Source organism: Ceratotherium simum, chromosome 30 (genome assembly GCF_057802395.1).
Source record: "Ceratotherium simum simum isolate JZ-2026a chromosome 30, ASM5780239v1, whole genome shotgun sequence".
Lineage (NCBI taxonomy): Eukaryota > Metazoa > Chordata > Mammalia > Perissodactyla > Rhinocerotidae > Ceratotherium > Ceratotherium simum.
In genome coordinates, this window is record NC_141929.1 from 14,995,536 (window position 1) to 15,019,102 (window position 23,567).

The 23,567-nt window shown below is 36.4% G+C and overlaps 1 protein-coding gene across 2 annotated transcripts in view; it reads right to left on the bottom strand.

Moving 5' to 3' along the window:
• HYDIN (HYDIN axonemal central pair apparatus protein) overlaps positions 1–4,936 on the bottom strand; it is a 323,416-nt gene extending 318,480 nt beyond the window's left edge. For both annotated transcript variants that reach the window (XM_004431814.3, XM_087419963.1), the window contains exons 1-2: positions 4,785–4,936; positions 2,877–3,002 (exon numbers count right to left, since the gene is read on the bottom strand). In XM_004431814.3, coding sequence (XP_004431871.2) covers positions 2,877–3,002; positions 4,785–4,919 — 261 coding nt within the window. In that variant the 5' untranslated portion in view covers positions 4,920–4,936. The remainder of the gene's footprint in view (positions 1–2,876; positions 3,003–4,784) is intronic.
• Positions 4,937–23,567: the final 18,631 nt, after the last annotated feature.

The following is a 23,567-nucleotide window of genomic DNA, read 5'->3' on the forward strand; positions in this document are numbered from 1 at the left end:
AGATAATGGTGGCTTGAACTGGGATGGTGGTGGTGGAGGTGGTGAGAAGAGGTTTGATTAAAGATATATTTGTGAAGGCAGAGTTTATAGCACTTGTGGTTGGAGTTCATAAAAGATGTGAGAAAAAAAAGGGGCACCAGAGACTCCAAGGTTTTTGGTCTGAGAAAATAGATGAATGGGGGTTACTATATGCTGGAGAGAGGAAACAAAAGAGGAAAGATCACATCCTTAGGGAGGGAATAGAATGCAAAAATTAGATCTTAAATATTTTAAGTTTCACCTGCCAATCATACATTTGAGTTGAATATACGATCCAGAATTCAGAGGATAAGCCATAGTAGGAGATATAATTATGAAAGTAATCATAAAAACGTGGAATTTAAAGCCTTGTTCCTAGAAGGAGTCACCTAAGGAATGAGTTCAGAAGAGAAAGAAGAGGTTCAAGGACCAAGTACTAAGGAGCTACCATATTTAGTGATCAGCAAGAGGAGAAAAACAAATAAGAAAATAGCAAGCAGTGAAGTAGGAAGAAAACCAAAGGAGTGTGATATCTGAGATACAAGTGAATTAAAAGGTACAAAATAGAGACACTGACTGCATCAAATGTTGTGAGACAACCCAGGTGTGCTGAACCGGTCAAGCTTAAGAATGAATTTTATTATGCTAAGCAAAATAAGTGAGACAGAGAAACACAAATACCATATGATTTCACTCACGTGTGGAAGATAAACACATGGATAAGGAGAACAGATTGGAGGTTACCAGAGGGGAAGGAGGTGTCAGGACAGGGCAAAAGGGGTAAAGGGGCACATATGTATGGTGATGGATAAAAACTACACTACTGATGGTGAGCACAATGCAATCTACACGGAAACTGATAAATAATAATGTACACCTGAAATGTACATAATTTTATAAGCCAATATGACCTCGATAAAATAATTTTTTTTAAAAAAGAATGAATTTTAAGAGAAACACACACACAAAACTCAAAGTAAAGGACACAGAGGATAGCCTGATGTATGTAATTACAATAAAATGGAAATGAACAGAAAGTTAAAAAATGGACTAGAGAGGAAATATAAGATGTAGAAGGGCAGAAAAAGAAGGTAAAACATGTTCATAATTGACATTCCTAAAGAAAAGACCTTTTAATGGCATGAACAAATACTTAGTAATTCAAGAAAAGGTTTCTAGAAATAAAATAAAGATGCATAGTGTCTCAGAAAAAATTTAGTCACATCCTAATAAAATCACTGGACATTAAATAAGAATAAACAATCTTTGGGCATACAAGCTTAAAAGACTGGGCATAGAAGCATACAAGGAACAAAGTATCGATAGTGAGGAAAATCATGTGGGCTTCACACTTCTGCATACCATTGTTTAAAGCCAGAAGGTAGTGAGGAAACCGCCTGCAAAGCTCTTATGGGGAAAATGTGTGACCCGAGAATTTTATACCTAACAAATCTGCAGTTCAGTAAAAAGGCAGGGAGGAGGGTGAAAGGGATAATTGGGTACATGTGTGTGGTGATGGGTTGTAATTAGTATTTTGGTGGTGAACATGATGTAATCTATGCAGAAATAGAGGTACAATGATGTACACCTGAAATTTTTACAATGTTATAAACCAATGTTACTGCAATAAACAAAAATTAAAAAAAAAAAAAAAAAAAAAAGGCACTAGGCAGATATTGTCAAACATATAAAGAAAAGAAATACAGTTTCCATAAGCTTTTCTTGAAGAAATTAGTAGAGGATGACTGTCACCTAACTAAGAGACAAATGAAACTCCAGAAAATAAAGTAAAAATAACCAAGTGAGCTGAGAGAAGAAAGAGGAGAGAAGATGAGATGCAGTGGAGTATGCTAATATCCCCATCCTTGATAGCAGGAGTCAAAATACATTAAAACACATACCCGGCAGTACACACAGAAAAATATGCATAGTCTGGTCTTAGCTATGCTATGGGAAAGGAGCAAATAGCCTTAATTAGGATGAATTAGCTTTGGGGAAAGCTGTGTTCCCTGCCCTCAAGTTAGGGGGTGGTTATGGGGAACAGAAGAAACAATAACTAGATCAAGCAGTGCTCAGAGGAAGAGTAAATGTTATGCATATCCTAGACGGGGGTGGGGGGCAACGTTGTTGCTCTGAGAGCAAAAGAGCTTCAGGACTCATTAGTCACGTGGGAAATAACTCTGAAAACTCTCAGGAATGGCCGGGAACCCTTTGAGAGGCAGCTAACCTCCAGTAGTTCAACTGATGGAGGTTCATACCATAATTTGTGCACAAAGAGTGAAGCATATATTTCAAGAAACTAATTAAAAAGTAGGCAATAAGACCTTATTTTATAATCATATGCTCCTAAAACCTAGAATATATGATTTACATTAGAACATAGAACCATGTTAAAATAACTATTCTTTAGCGACTAAAAGGATACATTTATTATGGGGAATGAGCCAGAACAGACAACAAATGCCTACTTTAACAAACAATCCCACCTTCATCCTTTCTAGTGATGACAGCTCAGGTAAGGAGGGATTTCTTGTTGTGCTAAGAAGATAACTTAATAGGGCTTGGCTAATATAACTCTTGGAATTATTCCCAATCAGTAAACAATCGTGTCCAGAAGTAGCTAAGAAAGAAGTGTGACTAGTCAAAAGTTATTTGTACTTATTGTGTTAATTGTAATTCTTTCCACATCAAATCACAGATATCAAGATCAGCAGAGGTCTAAAAAGAATGTCATCACCAAACACTGTAAGGGATTAGTTAGCCCCAAAACAATAACTATTACTTAGTTACTGTTGTTCTAGAATGTTCATATTATTCCAGGGCCTATATCATACGCAAGTACGACAGAAAGCAGCTACCTTTTGATGTGTTGTTTCCGCCATATCTAGAAGTTCAATGATCTGTGGCCGGCACATCAAGCGTGTATTAGCCAGTCTCTGCTCTGTGGTGAGGGACATTTCCTTCAGGAACTCCGAGGGTGTCAGCTAGGATTTAAAACAACAGGAGCCAAAGATTCATAAATAGTTTTACTGAAAAAGTGTTTTCATAAGTGCTAGTAATGAATAATTTGTGTTTGCAGCTTTCAGGATAATTCTAGAATGCCACTAAGTTCCCTTATAAAATATTTAAAATAGCTAAATAATACAAGAGAAGTACACGTGCACTTTTGAGCTCTTTGCACAGTAATTTGAAATGACAAGTGGTTGCTGTTTCCTTATGATTTTGAAGGAATCACACAAAAGAACCTTGAGGGGGGGAAAGGAGTCAAGAAATTGCACAGGAACATGTCCAAAGACCTTAATATTTATGCTCAGAAGAAGCATCTGAGCATAAAACTCTAAGTTTCTAAAATCACTTATGGGCTCCAGAGCTAAGGAGTCTGAATACTTCTATTTCTCAATTGAAGCTACAACACCCAAGCAAAGCTTTTGGGTGTTAACTATCATGTTAGATCAGGTTAAAGAGATCTTATAAAATGTAGAGGATCTAGGAAGTGTGATTGCACTGCTTAGGAACGAGTTTGAACTTTTTAGAAATCACAAGAGTGCATTTGGACCGTGTTTTAGAAGAGCTGTAAGCCAATCATCAGATCCAGCAGCCAGTCATATTCACATATCTAATAAGAACCAAAACGTTTTAACACTTTCTAATGTTATGAGAAAAAAATGTAATCTATCATTTAAATAAAATCATTTAAATAACCCAGAACCAATCACTATTATTTAGTTATTATTGTTCTGGAATGTTCACATTGTTCCAGTGTCTACTTTATATGCAAGGAGATTATGATCATTGGCAGCAACATAACGCCTAAGTACGTGCCAAGACTTTAAAACATTCAGAGGTGTATAATTTAGCTGATTCACTTAATCTTGGGTTAAAATCACTGTTCTTCAAATTTCCTACAAAATTAATTTCTGTGATTGAATCCATTTAAATGAAGGCATATTTCTAATACAGCTTCCAACTTGGTGTTTTAAATTCTTTTTGATTGGAACCCAGATTGGAATACTAACATGTTAAGAGGTATCAGCTTTGTTGTGATTTGAATAAAAATAACGAAGTCTTAAAAGCAAAAAGTCAGGAGTTACTTTAAGTATGAAACTACCACCATAAAAGAGAAGGATGATAAATTTTATTTTTCTAATTGGAACATAACTTGAGACTAGTTTTTAAAATGTAGTGAATACTATCGCTAATACTGTAAATTGTTATTGATGTTATTTATAGCATGTAGTTTATAGTTCAATTCTCACCAAATTATTATAATTCATTAAAAATATAAATATTTTTTATTTTAATGGACAAAAAAATTATGTATTTTTCCTAGACACCATATAGTCATTATATTAATGCTCTATGTCCTACAAATGTACAAAAATAACTCTTGCCAATCAATAGGTAATAGATTATTTAGGTTAAATCCTATGAAATTCTGATATTTGACTGTTTTTGAACTACACAAATGACAGTCCCATAGGGTTCAACCTAATATTTAGAAAACCTTAATAATTTGCTTGCATAGTCTGACTTCAACTGGCTGATTAACTTAAGCAATTCAAGCCTCTACTTTGATGTATATAATTTTAAAAACTTCTCAGGCTTTAACAGGTGTCTGTACTCTGCAGCAACCTACCATGTTAACTAAATTGATATTATCAGTCAGTAACTCTCTGTTTGATATTCTGAGAATGCCAAGTAGCCACTGTCGTTCTCCTGAGGAGACTGCATGAAGCATTTTACACTGAAATTCTCTGATACATTACCATTCGATTTACTTCTTCTTCTGTAACCACCTTTGGACTCAGGGGTGGCAAAACCTTGCTTTGGAATCCTTTAAGCATTCTGACTAACCCCATCTGAACAGCCCCCATGGACTCCTCAAGTCTTCTACCTGCCATTTTCAGTTATTTCCTTTGCTCACCTAAGAGTGAAAAAAAGTTTTAGAACAAATACAGTTAATTTCTGAATTCTGGTCACAATTGTTTTTTAAGCTTTTTCAAATACAGGAAGGGTTAAAAAAATACTGATCTTCAAAAATACATCAAATGCTTGGAACAAGCATGTAACTAGTATCTATTCCATGTCACTAGTCTAGACTTAGTTTTATCCCAAATTCTAGGATGCCTTTAGACAAATCAAGTGATTCTGGACTAAGCTCAGGGAAGACATGGAAATACAAGCAGTTCCTACATTTTGGCACTTTTATCTTCCACAGATAAATAAATAAACGCTGCTCAATAAATATACTTCATAGTTTTCTACACTATCTGCTTATTTGACAATTCTCTCTCATGGCACCCTTCAAATAGAATGAACATAAGACTTCAGGATGACTGGGGAACTTCAGCAAACGGACTGACAATGAGCATTTCATATATTTAATTGTAGAGCTAAGATTAAAATGAAGTTGAGGATATGAGGAGAAGAAGAAAATTCAAACATTACATTTTCTGACAAAGTAGAAAGAATGCAATTTTAAAATGAAAGAAAAAAAGAGGAGGAAATTCAAAAGTAGAATAAGATCATTAACTATTGTATAAGTAATAGGTAGGAGTCAAACCATTTAGCCAGATAAAATAAAGGAGGATTAAGAGAATTGAGGTAGAAAGCTTCTATGGTGGCAGTCAATGATACCTGTTCCCAAGCATTCACGTGTTTGTGTAATCCCCTCCCCTTGAGTGTGGGCTGTACTTAGGTATCCTAACAAATATAATACAGCACAAGTGATGGGATGTCACTTCTGAGATTAGTTATAAAGAGACTTGGTTCCATCTTGGGCACTGTCTGGCTCTCTCCCTTGGATCACCAGCTGCCACATTGTGAGGACACTCAGGAAGCCTATAGCGAGGCCCATGTGGTGAGGAGCCAAGGCCTGCCAGCAACGACATGAATGAGCTTTGAAGTGGATCTTCTGAGGCCTGCCAACAACCATGTGAATGAGCTTGAAGACAGATTTGCCAGCCCCAGTTGAGCCTTGAGATCTCTGCAGTCCTGGCCAAGAGCTTGACTGGGATACAGGAGAGATCCTGAGTAGGAGGCACCCAGCTAAGACACACCTAGATTCCTGACCCATAGAAACTGTGAGAAAATGAATATTCATTGCTTTAAGCTACTAATTTTGAGGTACTTTGTTATACAGCAATAGATAACTAATATAGGCACTATAAAGATTTATATACAAAGAAAACTACTGAAGATAAAGATAAACCTTTCTAAATACCAAAAGAAATTTTAGAAAAAGCAAAGAAGACATACTAAATAGAGAAAGACAAACAATAGATCAAATGTAATACACATATTACTACAACATAAAATAATATACAAAGTGATGTCACTAACATAGTGAAAGAGGTGGTTTGCAACTTCAGTCTCCCTCACAAAAAGACCAACTAGCAACTATTCATAGATGAGACACCTTTGTGAAAAATCCCAGAACCCAGGGGTGAGGCTGCAGCATCCCCTTGCATACAGAGACATGGAAAAACCTCAAAAACATTATGCTAAGTAAAATAAGCCAGTCACAAAAGACCACATATTATATGAGTCCATTCACATGAAGTGTCCAGAACAGGCAAATCTCTAGAGAGAAAGTAGATTAGTAGTTGTCTAGCACTGGGAGAGATGAAGCGATAGGGGGCTGATAGCTAAAAGGTATGGAATTTCTTTTTGAGATGACGAAAATGTTATAAATTGACTGGGGTAATGACCGTACATATTCACATGATTGTGAATATACTAAAAACTGTTGAATTGTATGTACACTTTAAATGGGTAAATTTTATGATATCTCAATAAAATTGCTAAAAATAAAATTTAAAACATTGTTAAAAAATCAATTCTTAAAAACTTAAAACAAACTGAAACAAATGAACTCTGCCGTATATCAAGTCGGTGTCATAACCACAAAGAGAAAATAATTACTCACAACTGACCTTAAAATGTAGTATTTTGACTGTATATCTTCATTGGAGAGTAGTCTTATTGTTGGTCATAATATTAGTAATAATATTTTAAAAACAAGTAGTTACATCAATACCATTAGGACCAAGCATTTCAGCATTTAAAAAAGTATAAAATCAAAGAAGTTCTTATATTAAGAAACCCCATAATCTTAAATTTACCTTGAAAATATGAGTGTGAGCTCATGATTATTTTCTGCTTTTAAATAACTTGCCTACTGAAAGAGCCCAGAAGCAATTAAAGCCTGGTAAGCAATGACAGCCCAGGGACATATCATAGTCTCTAAATACCATTTCCCACTAAAAGGAACCACAGCTCCCTGGAGAAATGGGTAATTTGAGGTCTGGGGCACGAAATGTGTAAGATGAACTTGGTACATTCTATTATACCATAAAAAGAGGACGTTATTAAAGGCTACTGGAGTTGTATCTAAAGGACCCAGAGCAACTTGAAGGAGTTTCCATTCACCAAAGATAGGATAATTTGAGGATTAAAAAAAAAAAAAGTCTGTAATGGATTACTCTTTAAAAGTCTGAGTTGAAATGATACTAAAAAAATCATTAGTCACCTTTGGAAGTTGCTAGGGCATCAAACTAATTATTTTGGAAATACTAAAAGGGAAGAATCAACCATTTATCCTGCACTTTTTTGGTACAAATTGCATTGTAAGTTAACCAAATAGTTGATGAGGAAAAATTATTCTTCGTAGAACTCCAGATAATAAATGCAAAAGGATTGACAGAAAAATAATCACCATTTTGCAGCCCCTAATGAAATGAAGGATCATCAACGCTAAAACCATTAGGAAAGATGTTGCTGAAGAACTTTGTAATGACCTAATCAAGCTAACAACACCTGAGCCCTCTAAATCAATCTTAACACTAAAAGAGTGAAAACCAGACATACAATGTGCCTCCTGGTATGATGCAGTACACAGCAGGTAGAAGTATTAACAAAAGTACTTCTACCCAGGTAGAAGTATTAACAAAAATCTAAACCCAAATCTAATTAAGACTCCAGACCTACCAACCAAGTTGCAGGAGATACAGGGAATGGAGGAACATGCATATTCTGTAAGAATACAACTAAGCCAAATCCAGAATGTGGGAAATGTTACAGGAAAATGATCTAGCTTATTCAACTAATAAATAGCATGAGAAAGAGAGAGAGAGAAACAGGTATGGATTAAAAAACTCTAAAACCAACCAAATGCAAGAGTGGACCTTGTTTGGATCATGATTCCAATAAATGAATGATAGTGATATAAAATAATTATTGTTATTTTTTTTTGTAGAATAATGGTACTGCAGGAATGATTTTTTAAAAGAAAGTTTTTATCTGCTAGAGATACTAAATCTTCTGGTATGTACAAGTAAAGAGAAATTATGTCTGAGATTTACTTTAAAATACTCCAGGAAAAAAATGTGTGTGTGGGTGTGGCTGTGTGAGGGAGAAGGACAGATGAAACAAGAATAAGAGAATATTGGTAACTGTTGAAGCTGGATTATACTATTCTCTCCACTTTTGTGCATGTTTTAAAATTTTCACAATTAAAAATATTAATATAATAAATCAATTTTTAAACTGGCAAGGGACTCCCACTACTAATAAAATAGACATACTTTTCCCTATTCCTTCTGCAAAATATAGCTAAAAACTCTGGACATTATGTATACAATAACAAAAGAAGACTGAAAGGTGGAGAGAAGAATGCAGACCAGCTAAGAACCTGAGAACTCAAGGAACCACACGGTGGTGAGTTCTCTCAGTTTTCCTTTGCCTCATATACCCCAGACTGGGTGCTGGATAAGCCAACAATCTGGAAAAGCCAACAGGAACAGACAGAAAGGAGCCCTAAGAAAAGCATGTTCCCTCTAGCCAAAGAACTAGGAAAGGGGCATCCCAGCAAAACAGAAAGTTTTTAGACAAAACCACTCTACTCTAGTCACACACTAGAGGGAAAACTGCAGCCCTGCCAAAAAAGGCAAAGTGGGAAAATAGACTTTCATCCTCACTAGGTTGTAATAAGGTGCCCCAACCCCTCTGCCAACATGGCATCAGAGAAGGCCAAATGAGGAGTATAGACTTTCAGCCTTGCAAGGCAGTAATAAGAAACCCCACCCCTACCCCTTGCATGATGGTGTCAGTGGAGACCATGTGGGGAGCCTGGACTTCCACTCTTCCTAGTGGTAACGAAGCAACCCTCTCCCTCCCCACAGTGGTGATGTCAGAGGAGCCCTAGTGGAGAGTTAGGATGTTCACCACTGCCCAGTAGTAACAAGACCACCACCTCACCCTGCAGTGCCAGTGGAGACAACAAGGGAAGCAGTTAATGAAGCACACCTGTCCCTCTCAGCCAGGGTGGTATCAGCAAAAGCTTAGTAAAGAGTCTAAACTCTCACCCCCAACCCAGCAATAACAAAGAGTCCCTCCACCCCCATGTGTCAACAGAGGTTGAGTGGGAGTAACAGGGCTTCCATCTCCATCTGGTTCCTTTCCCCACTGGAACAGTGTCAGAGAAAGGCTGCTATAACAGAAGATCCAAATAAGATCCAGAGTCTCATAACATAATACCTAAAATACCCAGGTTTCAATAGAAAATCACTCATCATTTCATGAACCAGGAAAGTATCAACTTTAATGAGAAAAGACAATCAACAGATACCAACAAAAAGATGATACAGATGTTGGAATCATCTGACAAATACTTTAAAAATGCTTCAATGAGCAATTATGAACACACTTGAAACAAATGATAAAACGGAAAGTATCATCAAGAAAAGAGAAAGTCTCAGCAAAGAAACAGAAGATATAAAGAAGAGCAAATGAAAATTTTAGAACCTCTGGAACTACCACAAAAGATCTAACACGCATGTCATCAGAGTCCCAGAAACAGAGGAGAAAAGGGGTGATGCTGAAGAAGTATTCAAAGAAATAATGGCTGAAAATGTTCCAAACATGGCAAAAGACATGAACCCACAGATTCAAGAAACTGAATGAATCCCAAAGAGGATAAACCCAATAAAACCACGTCCAAATACATCATAGTCAAAATTCTGAAAATCAAAGTCAAAGAAAAAAATCTTGAAAACAGCAAGAGAGAAATGATACCTTACCTTTAGAGGTAAAATAATTCAAATGACAGTGGATTTCTCATCAGAAACCGTGAAGGCCAGAATGAAGTGGCACATTTTTCAAGTAGTAAAAGAAAAGAACTATCAACTCAGAATTCTATATCCAGCAAAAATATCCTTCAGGAATGAAGGGAAAACCAAGACATTATCAGAGAAGGAAAATTAAGAGAATTTGTCACCAGAAGTTCTACCCTAAAAGAATGACCCAAAAGAAATTCTCTAAACAGAGAGGAAGTGATTTTTAGAAAGGAATTCTAGAATATCAGGAAGGAAGGAAGAACAATAGAAAGAGCAAAAGTATAGATAAATGCAATAGTCTTTCCTTCTATTCTTGAGTTTTCTAAATTAATGTTTGATGGTTGCAGCAAAAATTATAACACTCTTCAATGTGGTTCCAAATGTATATAGAGGAAATATTTAACACAATTATAAAATAAATTGAGAGGATAAAGTGACATAAAGGGAGGTTTCTATACTTCACTTGAACTGGTAAAATGTCAACACTAGTAGACTGTGATAAGGTGTGTGTGTATGTCTGTAATGCAATACCTAGAGCAACCACTAAAAAAGCTTAAAAAGGAGAAATGCTAAAAAGCACTATAGATAAATCAAAAGAATTTTGATTTATTTCTAAAGAATGCTAAAGAAATCTACAGGAAGGCAAAAAGAAAAATGAAACAGAGAAACGAAAAGAAGAGAAAACAAATATTAAACAGAAAATAAAATGGCAGACTTAAGCCCTAATTTATCAATAATTACATTAAATGTAAATGGTTTAAATATGCCAATCAAAAGACAGAGATTGACAGAGTGGATAAAACACGTGACCTAACTACATGCTGTCTACAACAGAATCACTTCAACTTTAATGATATAGGTGGATTGTAAGTAAAAGGATGGAAAAGGCATACCATGCAAATGTTAATCAAAAGAAAGCTGGAGTAGCTATAGTCATATCAGATAAAGTTGACTTCAAATCAAAGAAAATGATCAAGAACAAAGAGGGACATTACGTAATGTAAAAGGGTGAATCTACCAAGAAGACATAGCAATCACAATTGTAAATGCACCAAAAAACTTAAAAAATATGTGATTTGAACCAAGCTTCAAAATATATAATGCAAAAACTGATAGAACTGAAAGGAGAAGCATACAAATCCATAATTGTAGTTGGAGACTTCGACACCCCTTTCTCAACAATTGATAGAACCGCTAAACAGAAAATCAACAAGATATAGAGGAACTCAAAAACACAATCAACCAACAAGATTTAATCAACATTTATGGAACAATCCACCCAACAACAGCAGAATGCACATGCTTTTCATGTGTCCAGGGAACATATACCAAGATAGACCATATTCTGGGCCATGAAATAAAATTCAACAAAATTAAAAGAATTGGAATCATACAGAGGGTGCTGGCTGACCACAATGAAGTCAAAGTAGAAACCTGCAAAATCTCCAAACAGTTGGAAACTAAATGACACATTTCTAAAAAATACGTAAGTTAAAGAGGAAGTCTCAAGGGAAATCCAAAAATACATTGAACTGAATGAACATGAAAATACAGTATTTCAAAATTTGTGGGATGTAGCTAAAACAGTGTTAAGAGGGAAATTTACAGCACTAAATACTTAGATTAGAAAACAGTCAAAGTGTCAAAGTGAAATCTATCATCTAAGCTCTTAACTCCAGAAGAAGAAAAAGAAGCAAATAAAGCAAATGGAACAAAATAATAAAGATCAGAGTAGAGGGCCGGCCCCGTGGCTTAGCGGTTAAGTGCGCGTGCTCCACTGCTGGCGGCCCGGGTTCGGATCCCGGGCGCGCACTGACGCACAGCTTCTCTGGCCATGCTGAGGCCGCATCCCACATACAGCAGCTAGAAGGATGTGCAGCTATGACATACAACTATCTACTGGGGCTTTGGGAGAAAAATAAATAAATAAAATTGTAAAAAAAAAAAAAAGATCAGAGTAGAAATCAATGAAATTGAAAACAGAAAACAATAGAGAAAATTAATGAAACAAAGATCTGTTCTTTGGAAAAATCAATAATATTGACAAACCTCTAGCAGAGAAAGAAGGCACAAATTACCAATATCAGGAATTTAACAGGAGATATCACTACAAACCATACAGACATCAAAAGGATAATAAGGGAATACTATAAACAACTCCACACATAAATTTGACAATTTAAATGAACTGCTTCAATTCCTCAAAGAACACATACTACCACAATTTAATATGAAATAGGTAATCTGAATAACTTAACTATTAAGGAAATTGAATTCAAAATTTTATAACTCTAAAAAAGAAATCTCCAGGCCCAGATGGTTTCACTAGAAAATTCTAGCAAACATTTAAAGAGGAATTAACACCAATTCTACCAATCTTTTCCAGAAAATGGAAGAAAAAGAAACACTTTGCAATTTACTTTATGAAGCCTAAAACTTTTTTTTTTTATTTTGACTTTATTTTTATTATTTTTTTAAATTTTTTGTTTATTGCAGTAACATTGGTTTATAACATTGTAAAATTTTCAGGTGTACATCATTGTACTTCTATTTCTGCATAGATTACATCATGTTCACCACCAAAATACTAATTACAACCCATCACCACACACATGTACCGAATTATCCCTTTCACCCTCCTCCCTCCCCCCTTCCCCTCTGGTAACCACCAATCCAATCTCTGTCTCTATGTGTTTGTTTATTGTTGTTATTATCTACTACTTAATGAAGGAAATCATGCGGTATTTGACCTTCTCTCTCTGACTTATTTCACTTTGCATTATATCCTCAATGTCCATCCATGATGTCACAAATGGCTGGATTTCATCGTTTCTTATGGCTGAGTAGTATTCCATTGTGTATATATACCACAGCTTCTTTATCCATTCGTCCCTTGATGGGCACTTAGGTTGCTTCCAAGTCTTGGCTATTGTGAATAACGCTGCAATGAACACATGGGTGCATGTACCTTTACAAATTGGTGTTTTCAAGTTCTTTGGATAAATACCCAGCAGTGGGATGGCTGGATCATATGGTAGTTCTATTCTTGATTTTTTGAGGAATCTCCATACTGTTTTCCATAGTGGCTGCACCAGTTTGCACTCCCACCAGCAGTGTATGAGAGTTCCCTTCTCTCCACATCCTCTCCAACACATGTGGTTTCCTGTCTTGTTAATTATAGCCATTCTGACGGGCGTGAGGTGATATCTCATTGTAGTTTTGATTTACATTTCCCTGATAGTTAGTGATTTTGAACATCTTTTCATGTGTCTGTTGGCCATCTGTATATCTTCTTTGGCGAAATGTCTGTTCAGGTCCTTTGCCAATTTTTTAATTGGGTTGGTAGTTTTTTTGTTGTTGAGATGCATGAGTTCTTTATATATTTTGGAGATTAAGCCCTTATCAGAAGTATGGTTTGCAAATATCTTCTCCCAATTGTTAGGTTGTCTTTTCGTTTTGTTGATGGTTTCCTTTGCTGTGCAGAAGCTTTTTAGTTTGATGTAGTCCCATTTGTTTATTTTTTCTATTGTTTCTCTTGCCCGGTCAGACGTGGTGTTTGAGAAGATGTTGCTAAGACCGATGTCGAAGAGCGTACTGCCTATGTTTTCTTCTAGAAGTTTCATAGTTTCAGGTCTTACATTCAAGTCTTTAATCCATTTGGAGTTAATTTTTGTGTATGGTGTAAGGTAAGGGTCTACTTTCATTTTTTTGCATATGGCTATCCAGTTTTCCCAACACCATTTGTTGAAGAGACTTTCTTTTCCCCATTGTATGCTCTTGGCTCCTTTGTCAAAGATTAGCTGTCCATAGATGTGTGGGTTTATTTCTGGGCTTTAGATTCTATTCCATTGATCTGTGTGTCTGTTTTTGTGCCAGTACCATGCTGTTTTGGTTACTACAGCTTTGTAGTATATTTTGAAATCAGGGAGTGTGATACCTCCAGCTTTGTTCTTTTTTCTCAGGATTCCTTTAGCTATTCGGGGTCTTTTGTTGTTCCATATAAATTTTAGGATTCTTTGTTCTATTTCTGTGAAAAATGTTGTTGGAACTTTGATAGGGATTGCATTGAATCTATAGATGTGAAGCCTAAGACTTAATCAAAGTACAAAAAGCAAAAACCAATATCCTTCATAAATATGAATGAAAAAATTTTTGACAAAATATTATCAAAACCTTAAGAAGTTATTTAGCAATACGTAAAAATAATTATACACTGTGACCTAGTGGGTTAAGTCCAGAGATGTAAGGCTAGTTTAATATTCAAATGTCAGTCAATGTAATCCATCATATTAGCAGGCTAAATGACTATATCAATTTATGTAGAAAAAGCATCTGGTAAAATTCAACACCATTCATGATAAAAACTCCCAGAAACTAGGAATATAGGAGAACATAATAAAGAAAATATACAAAAAACCTACAGCTAACACCATACTATACGGTAAACTCTTTCCCCCTAAGATTGGGAACAAGGCAAGGATGTCCACTCTCACCATGGCTATCACAAACAGTGTACTGGAAGTTCTAGTCAGTTTAAAATTTAAAAAATTTAAAAAAATTTTTTAAAAGGAAATAAAAGGCATACAGAGCAGAAAACAATAAATAAAGCTGTCCTTATTTGCAGATGATATGAATGTCTACATAGATATTCCCAAATAGTCTGCAACAAACCTCCTCGAACTAACAAGTGAGTACAGCAAGCTCACAGGATTTATGATACACGTACAAACATCATTCACACTTCCATATACTAGGAATGAAGATGCGAAAACCAAAATTTTAAATACAACACCATTTATAATTGCCATCCCTTCAAAAAAGAAATAGGTGTAAAACTGAACAAAACATATACAGGACTTGTATGCTAAAAATGACAAAGTGTTGATAAAAAAATCAAAGAATATCTAAATAAAAGGAGATGTGCATTCATGGATTGGAAGACTCAACATAGTCAAGATGTCAATTCTTTTGAGTTTTTAAGTTTTTTTTAGACATAGATAAGTTTATTTTAAACTTTATATGGAAAGGTAGAGGCCCTAGGATAGCTAAAACAATCTGACAAAGAAGAATAAAGTGGGAAGAATTATTCTACCAATTTCAAGGTTTATTATATAGCTACAGTAATCGAGACTACGTGGTATTGGCAGAGGGACAGACATAGATCGATGGAAGAGAACAGAGAACTCAGAAATAGACCTACACAAATATTCCAAATTGATTACTGTCAAAGGTGCAAAACAATTCAATGCAAGAAAAATAACCTTTAAACAAATGGTGGTGGAGCAATTTAGCCATCAGGGAAACACAAATTAATACCATGAGGAAAAAATATCACACACCTATCAAAACAGCTAAAATAGAAAACAGTTATGCAAGATGAATAAGTTCTAGATACGTGCTGTCCAACATAGTGCCTATAGTTAAACAATATGGTATTGTGCCCTTAAAATTTTGTTAAGAGGGTAGATCTCATGTTAAGTGTAGGATACAAGGAAACTTTTGGAAGTGATGGATATGTTTATTACCTCGATGGTTGTGATGGTATCATGGGTATATGCATATGTCCAAACTCATCAAATTGTATACATTAAACATGTGCAGGTTTTTTGTACATCAATCATACCTCAATAAAGTTGTTAAAAAATACATCAGAGAATTCCTATTCTCTTAAGTATATGGATCAAAATAGCATTAGTAGCTTCAAATTTTTCTGTTAGTATAACCAGACCTCTAACTTAACAAAAAACTCCAGCAAGCAATTCTTGAAACTAATGATAGAGTTATAATTATTTTGTAAAACTTTGTTCTTTACTTAAAGATCAGGTTTACAGTAAGATATTTTGAAATGGGCATTATATGGATATCTAATACAATGTTCTAGGAATTAAAAAAATAGTGACAATATCAAATGCTGGCATGGACGCAGAGAAACTGGTTCTTTTATTGCTAATGGGAATGGAAAATGGTATAGCCACTCTGGAAAATAGTTTGACAGTTTATTGGAAAACTAAACATACATTTATCATATAACCCAAAAATCATATTCCTGGGCATTTATCGCAGAGAAAACTTATGTCCACACAAAAACCTGTGCATGATTATTCACAGCAGCTTTAACACCCAAAATGTCTCTCAGTAGGTGAATGTGGAAACAAACTCGTACATCAATATCATGGGATATTACTCAGCAACAAAAAGAAACAAACTATTGATATATGCAACAACTTGGATGTATCTGAGGGACATAAAGAAGTGGAAAAAGACAATCTCAACAGGTCACATACTGTGTGATTCCATCTATATAATATTCTCAAATGACAAAATTATAGAGATGAAAAACAAATGAGTGGTTGCCAGGGGTTAGGAATGATGGTGATGAGAGAGGATAACTATAAAGAAGATGCTGGTGGTGACAGAGTAGACACATATAGAAGAAATAAAATGACAGGCAAAATCCTGAGACTTATAGAGTTGGAGTACGTAAGAGAAAATTTGCTAATAGCAGGTTTTTCACTTCTTATAAGCTATGAGTTCAATTTCTAGTGCTATCACTGAACATAAGGGAATTTTCTGTATCTTGATTGTAGTGGAAGTTATAAAAATCTACTCATGCAATAAATTGACATAGAACTATACACATACATTGTACCAAGGACAATTTTCTGGTTTTGATATTGTACTATAGTTATACAAGATGTAACCACTGGGGGAAACAGGAGGTCAACGGTATATGAGGCCTCTCTGTACTTTCTTTGCAACTTCCTGCGAATCTATAATTATTTCACTATAATTTTTTAAAAATTTTTCAAGAAAATGAGAGAAAGAAAGACTGGCAAAACTCATTGTTGATGGGACGCTGTGAAGGTGGGTACTCTCATATGTATAGGTAGAACGTAAATCAGTAACTTCATTTTGGCAATTTTTTAAAACTGTGCATATTCTTGGATGCATAGGTATCTTTTGCTGGAGGATTTACCCCAAGTATGAAAAGATGTATCATAAGCTATGGTGTAACTTAAATTGACCGTTCTATTTCGACAGAATAGAAATAGAATGTCCTCCTTTTATCAAACCAAAGTACAAACCAACTTGTTAAAATCTGATGACTCAGGTATTTTTCATTAAAACCCATGTATTTCTATAACTGATTTCTTAAGTACTTTAAAAGTCTTGACCATTTTCCTTTTTTGTTCCTGATCACTAGCACTATTTACAATTCCAGTCTATAGTACTCGGATCATGCTTTTGTAGCTCCGTATCTACAAGGGCTAAGGTATTTTTCCCTCAAAATATGCCCACACTGCTCCTTCTGACTGCAACGTCCTTTCTTATCTCTGCACAGAAGCCTTCTTGATTCAAATGTCATTTCCTTACGGAAGCAATTTCTGATCCTACCAACTAGAGGTAATTGTTCAGCCTCTTTGACCTTCCAGTACCTTACTTTGTCTCTCTTTTATGACACCTAAAACTTTCTAGTTTGCAGTTATGTGCGTGCTCATTCTAATCTTAATAGACTATAGGCTCCTTGTGGTAGAGACTGTAATGTATAGTGCCTTGTATATATGGATGCTCATGAATTTCTAATGAGCCATGGACAAGGAAATTAGACAGAGTCAATATTCAGGAGTGTCATTAAAAATGATAATCACATAGCCTACTGCTACAATATCTAACACAGGACTGAATCCATGCAAATAGGCCAAATGCATTAATGTCCCTGGAATGCCTGAGTCATGTAAGCCATGGGTTGGTTACCTTAACACAGTGCTTTTAAGGACCTCCCTCAGGTCAAAATATGGTAAAAAGGGCCATGAACCAAAGAACTTTTTTTTCTTTGAGGAAGATTGGCCCAGTGATAACATCTGTTGCCAATCTTCCTCCTTTTTTTTCCCTCTCCCCAAAGCCCCAGTACACAATTGCAGAGTTGTAGCTCTTCTATATGGGATGCCACCTCAGCATGGCTTGATGAGTGGTGAGGAGCTCTGCACCCAGGATCCAAACAAGCGAAGCCCTGGGCCGCTGAAGCAGAATGTGCGAACTTAACGACTATGCCACCAGGCAGGCCGGCCCCCCAAAAGAGGTCTGGATAACAATACTTTTAATAGGGCATTTACTGTACCAGCTAGGCATATCTCCAAGTCTTCAGTTTCCATCTGGAATATACTTTTATTTAAAATTAAACTTCACAAACTCCTAGAATTATATTCTAATTAAATAGCCATTATATTTCTTTCCACCCTCTGTTCCCCTGTACAGCCTGCACGCACACGCTCCTTGTTCTTCTTCTTCCTCCATTTCTCATCATCTTGGTTTTTTTTGTGGTCATTGTCATTTTCTCAAGCCAGTAGTCAGAGATTCATCCTCACCTTCTCCTGCTCCCTCACCCCCACCCTATCCGTCACTAGGTCCTGTGCAGTTGGCCTCTTGAACATCTCTGTTGATAAGTTCTCACACCCCGAGCCCTCATATTTTCTCCAGGACCACTACAGTAGTCTCCCAACTGGGCTGCCTGCCTCCAGTCTTTCACATTCACAAAAAATCTTTAAAATACATAAATTTCACCTTTTATCCTCCCTGCTCCCCACTCCCTATAGGATAAAGGTCACACTTTCCCTGCCTGGTGCTTGTCTACTTTGCAGCCTCACCTACGCTGCTCACGCCATGCCCCTCTACTGCTCTCTTCCCTGTCTTCCTCTCTTCTGTCTACTCACATTCTCACACTCACCCACTGAGGATTCTGCCATCTGGCTCACTGTCTTCCTCTCCTTTCCAACTCCTGCCATCATCCTGGGTGACTGCAGCATCCACTGAGCTGAAAACCCATTCAAAACACTCTCAACCCCATTATACTTCAATCTGCATTCCCATGGATGCCCTTTCAGACCTTATCATGGCCAGACATTGCTCTATATCTAAGTAAAATCTTTAGTTTGAATACCCCACTCTCTGGAATGATGGGGCATTCCACCATTGGAATGGTGGCTCTTCTATATGGGACACCGGATAGGGCTCCTTCTAGTGTTTCTGCGTAACAGCATCTAGGTTAACTAAGTGTTCAGTATCTATGACACAATATCTTCTTTTAGAGAAAAGACAAGAACATGTATTCTCAGCTAACCCTTAGAAAGGAGAACCTGGCAGGATGCGGTTTGCATTAAAGCTCTGCCTTTATAGATTTGTACCACTGGATTCTAAAAAAAATAAAAAATGTTTTGGAATAGACACTTTTAAGCACAAAATTCATTTTCTGCAGGGAGTTGAGTTCCGTTCACCTCTAGGAACTCATAAGCGAGCTGAATCTAAAAGAGTTTAAATTTAGAGTGGATTGCTGCCTGGTAAGGCAGAATTTCATGATGTACATTATTAAATTAGTGAATGCCCCCAGATGCTGCAGGGATGTGTACATGTCACATAAATAACTATCATGATCACCATAATCATACCCCGTCTCCCGTCTCTATCCATCTCTCCTTGCTTTCCCTTCATCCTAAATGTCTCAAACACTTATTTCCTTGTATTTTTATTTCTTTCTTCTTCCAATCCACGCCTCTCCTTTGCTGAAAAGCCTAACCACTGTTAACCTGTTTGCTCCCAGTTTAAATCTCAGAACAAGTTAAAATCTTTTCTACCCAGTGAGCAATGTGTAAGATGCAAACAAACCTCAAAGAACTTCAGTGCCAAACACATATTTCATATTTATAGACGATTGCAGTAGCTCACACGCCTGTAACATATTTAAATAAATATATAGGTTGATCAATAAAAACACTTTCCCATAATTTTGATTAAAAAAGTTTTTTTTTTCCCTCTCAGAAGGTACTGTCAGCACTAATAAACCAAAACCCTGAGAAAGTATCTTGTTTTCATTAAGACAAAAGGTTTTGGAGTCATCAGACCTGAGTTTTAATCTTCCCAAGCCTCCGTTTCCTCATAGGTATAATGGGAGGTAACAGTAGTGAGCCTACTCTAATAGTTATCTTTTACCATGTCACAAATTGCCCCCAAACTTAGTGGCTAAAACAACAAAAAAAATTTCTCATTTCTCACAGTTTCTGTGATTCAAGAATTTGAAATAAGCTGGGTTAGGTAATTCTGGCTTGGGGTCTCCTATGAGGTAGGTTGCAGTCCAAGATGGTAGTAAGGGCAGCCATCTGAAGGCTTAACTAGGGCTGGAAAATCCACTTCCAAGATGGCACACTCACATAGCTACCCAGTTGGTCCTGGCTGTTGGTGGAAGGCCTCAGCTCCTCTCCTCATGGGTCTCTCGACAGGGCTGCTTTAGTGTCTTCATGGCATGACGACTGGCTACCTCCAGAGCAAGCAGACCACGAGACCATGGGAGAAGCTGCAATGTCCCCTGTGACCCAGAAGTAACACATCATTATTTATACAACATCTATTGGTCACACAGACAGCCTGTTCATTGTGGAAGAGGCCACACAAGGACGTGAATACCAAGGAATGAGGAACATTGGGAGACATCTTGGAAGCCAGCTACCACATCCATTGCATGTTTATTATGAGGATTAAATGAGATATGTTTGTAAACTACTTCACTTTGCACAGTACCTGGCATATAATTGTTCTTAGTGTTATTATTAGCAGAACATTTGGTTAAAAATAACTGAAAAGACAGAAATTCCGTTCAATTAAACCTTGCTTGCTGGAAGTAAATAAGAGCGTATGAAACTGTTTACATGTCTTCAACTTCTGCTACTGCTACAGTAAAGACAGAGGCAATTATACTCTGAGATGTTAATAAATATTTCTTTACCCAAAAATACTATTTTAGCAGGAAAATATCAAAGAAAAAATTAGGGAAAATGCTCAAGTAAATGCAACATGACTTTTGTTGTCAGTGACGGGTTCTCCAGGCACTCAGAGTAAAAGAACTGATTTTCACTTCTTAATCCTGCTTAATCTTCTGGCTTTCTACTGTTTCTAAAGCTGTTATGGTCCTTGGTTTTCTATTTGTTTGAAAACAAATTAAATTGGATTACATCGTATTTCATAGTTTTCACATTGGCCTCTGCTCTCTCCTCCCTGAAATACTTCCTGAAAACAATCTGTCTCTGCAGGATGTATGACTTGTTATATCTGAGGTAGATAAAAGAGAGACAAATTTCAGAAAGAATCCATTTGATCCATGTTGAAAAAAAGGAAAATGAAGATGTATTTTTTTCTGGTCACCAATTCCAATGTGGGGGAAGGGCACACCAACAAGCAATTCTCCAGACACCAGCTGGGTGTCCTACAATTCAGTTCAGGTCTGACACCATCTACCTGGAGCTAGCATCAGATTCCACAGGCTAAGGGCTCAGTCCTACAAGACTGCCCTCTGCCCCACTTCAGACACCAGTCACAAACCGAGGTTGTTATCTGTACTTCTGACCAAATGGCTATAAATCAAAGGTTCCCAAGACCTCTTCCTCAGGTTGGATTAATTTGCTAGAGCGGCTCCCAGAACACAGAGAAACACTTTACTTACTAGACTACTGGTTTATTATAAAAGGATATAACTCAGGAACAGCCAGATGTAAGAGATGCATAGGGCAAGATATGTGGGAAGGGGTGCACAGATTCCATGCCCTCTATAGAGGCATCACTCTCCCCAAATCTCCACGTCTTCACCAACCCAGAAGCTCTCTGAACCCTGTCCTTTAGGGTTTTTATGAAGGCTTCATAACAGAGTCATGGTTGAGTAAATCATTGGTCAACGGCAACTGATTCAACCTCCCGCCCCTTTCCCCTCCCTGGAGGTTAGGGGTGGAACTGAACGTTCTAACCCTCTAATTACATGGTTGATTGTCCTGGCAACCAGCCCCCCATCCTTAGGTGAGGTCCCAAAGTCACCTCATTAACATAACAAAAGACACTTTTATTGCTATTACTTAGGAAATTGCAGGGGTTTTAGGAGCTCTGTGCCAGAAATGGGGAAGGAAGACCAAATATATATTTCTTGTTATAAATCACAACATCACAATATGTACAGTGAAAACTAATTTTTCCTAGGCCTCAGATTACAAAAAGAACTGTTTCCCCATAGGAAAATGTCAGGTGCTGAAAGCTTGTTCAAACTGTAGAAGCTTCCAGACCAGACACAGGCAGGGGAAAAGTCAAACAGCCAACTACTGGCCATATAGAAAGAAGTTAATGACAGAATAGAGAGAGCCACAGATGCAGAAAGTGCTTATTATTATTTGTGAGCCCCAATTCACATCATTTCCATGACTTATATAAGAATCTACAAATACGATAGGTCCAAAATAAATTACTTCTCACATGGGAATTCAATTATCTTATCTTTTAATTTAATAAATAATAGAGTATGTACTATATGCAAAATACTATATTAGTTAATTACAAGTAAAAATCATATTGTTTTTGAGGGGTGAAGATGAAACTTAGTGATACAGCTACTAGCATATGGTAATAAGCCCCCAGAAATCTAACGGGATTTTGACTTTGACTCCATATCTGCCACATTCAGGCTTGGTCACATCTCTAAATGAAAAGTATTGCTGTAATTTGATTGAGCATGTGATAAATTTTGTTTTTAGTTTCAATGAGGTGGATAAAAGATAAAGTGATATTGTGTTTTAAAAGATTTTATTGTGAAATATTATATGCATACAGAAAAGTGTCTCCAAAATCTACAGCTCAATGAATTATTACAAAGTGAACATCTCTATAATGATCACCTAAGAAACAGAACAACGGCAGCACCCCAGAAGGACTCTCACATCCCCTCTCAATCACTAAGCTCTCTTTTCCCACTAAAGGTAACCACTATCTTCATTTCTGTAGAAATCACTTCCTTGATTTTCTTTTACAACCTAAGCATGCATCCCTAAACACTATAGTTTTGCCTGGTTTTTAATATTTAGAACAATGATATCACACAGTATGTAAGCTTTTTTGTCTGGCTTCTTTGGCTCTACTTTATTTATCTATTTCATTGCATATAGCTGTAATCTGTTTATTTTCATTTAAGTATAATAGTTCACTGCTTAAATATACTACTATTTATTAATCCATTCTGCTATTAGTTAACCTTTGGGTTGTTTCTGATCTGAGGCTATTATGAATAACACAGCTATGAACATCCTTGTAAACGTCTCTCTGTGCACAAGGACAAGCAGACTATATATCTAGGAATGGAATTGCTGAATCATAGGGTATGCATATCTTCAACTATGGTAGATAATGCTAGACAGTTTTCCAAAGTCGTCGTACCTATTTAAACTCCCACCAGCAGTGTATGAGAGATCTGGTTGCCCGCCAACCTTGCTAACACTTGCTATTAGCAACCTAAATTTTAGTTGTCTGGTGGGTGTGTCATGACAGCTCATTGTGGTATTAATTTGCATTTCCTTGATTACTAATGAGACAGAGTACCTTTTCATGTTTATTGGCCATTTGGATGTCCCATTT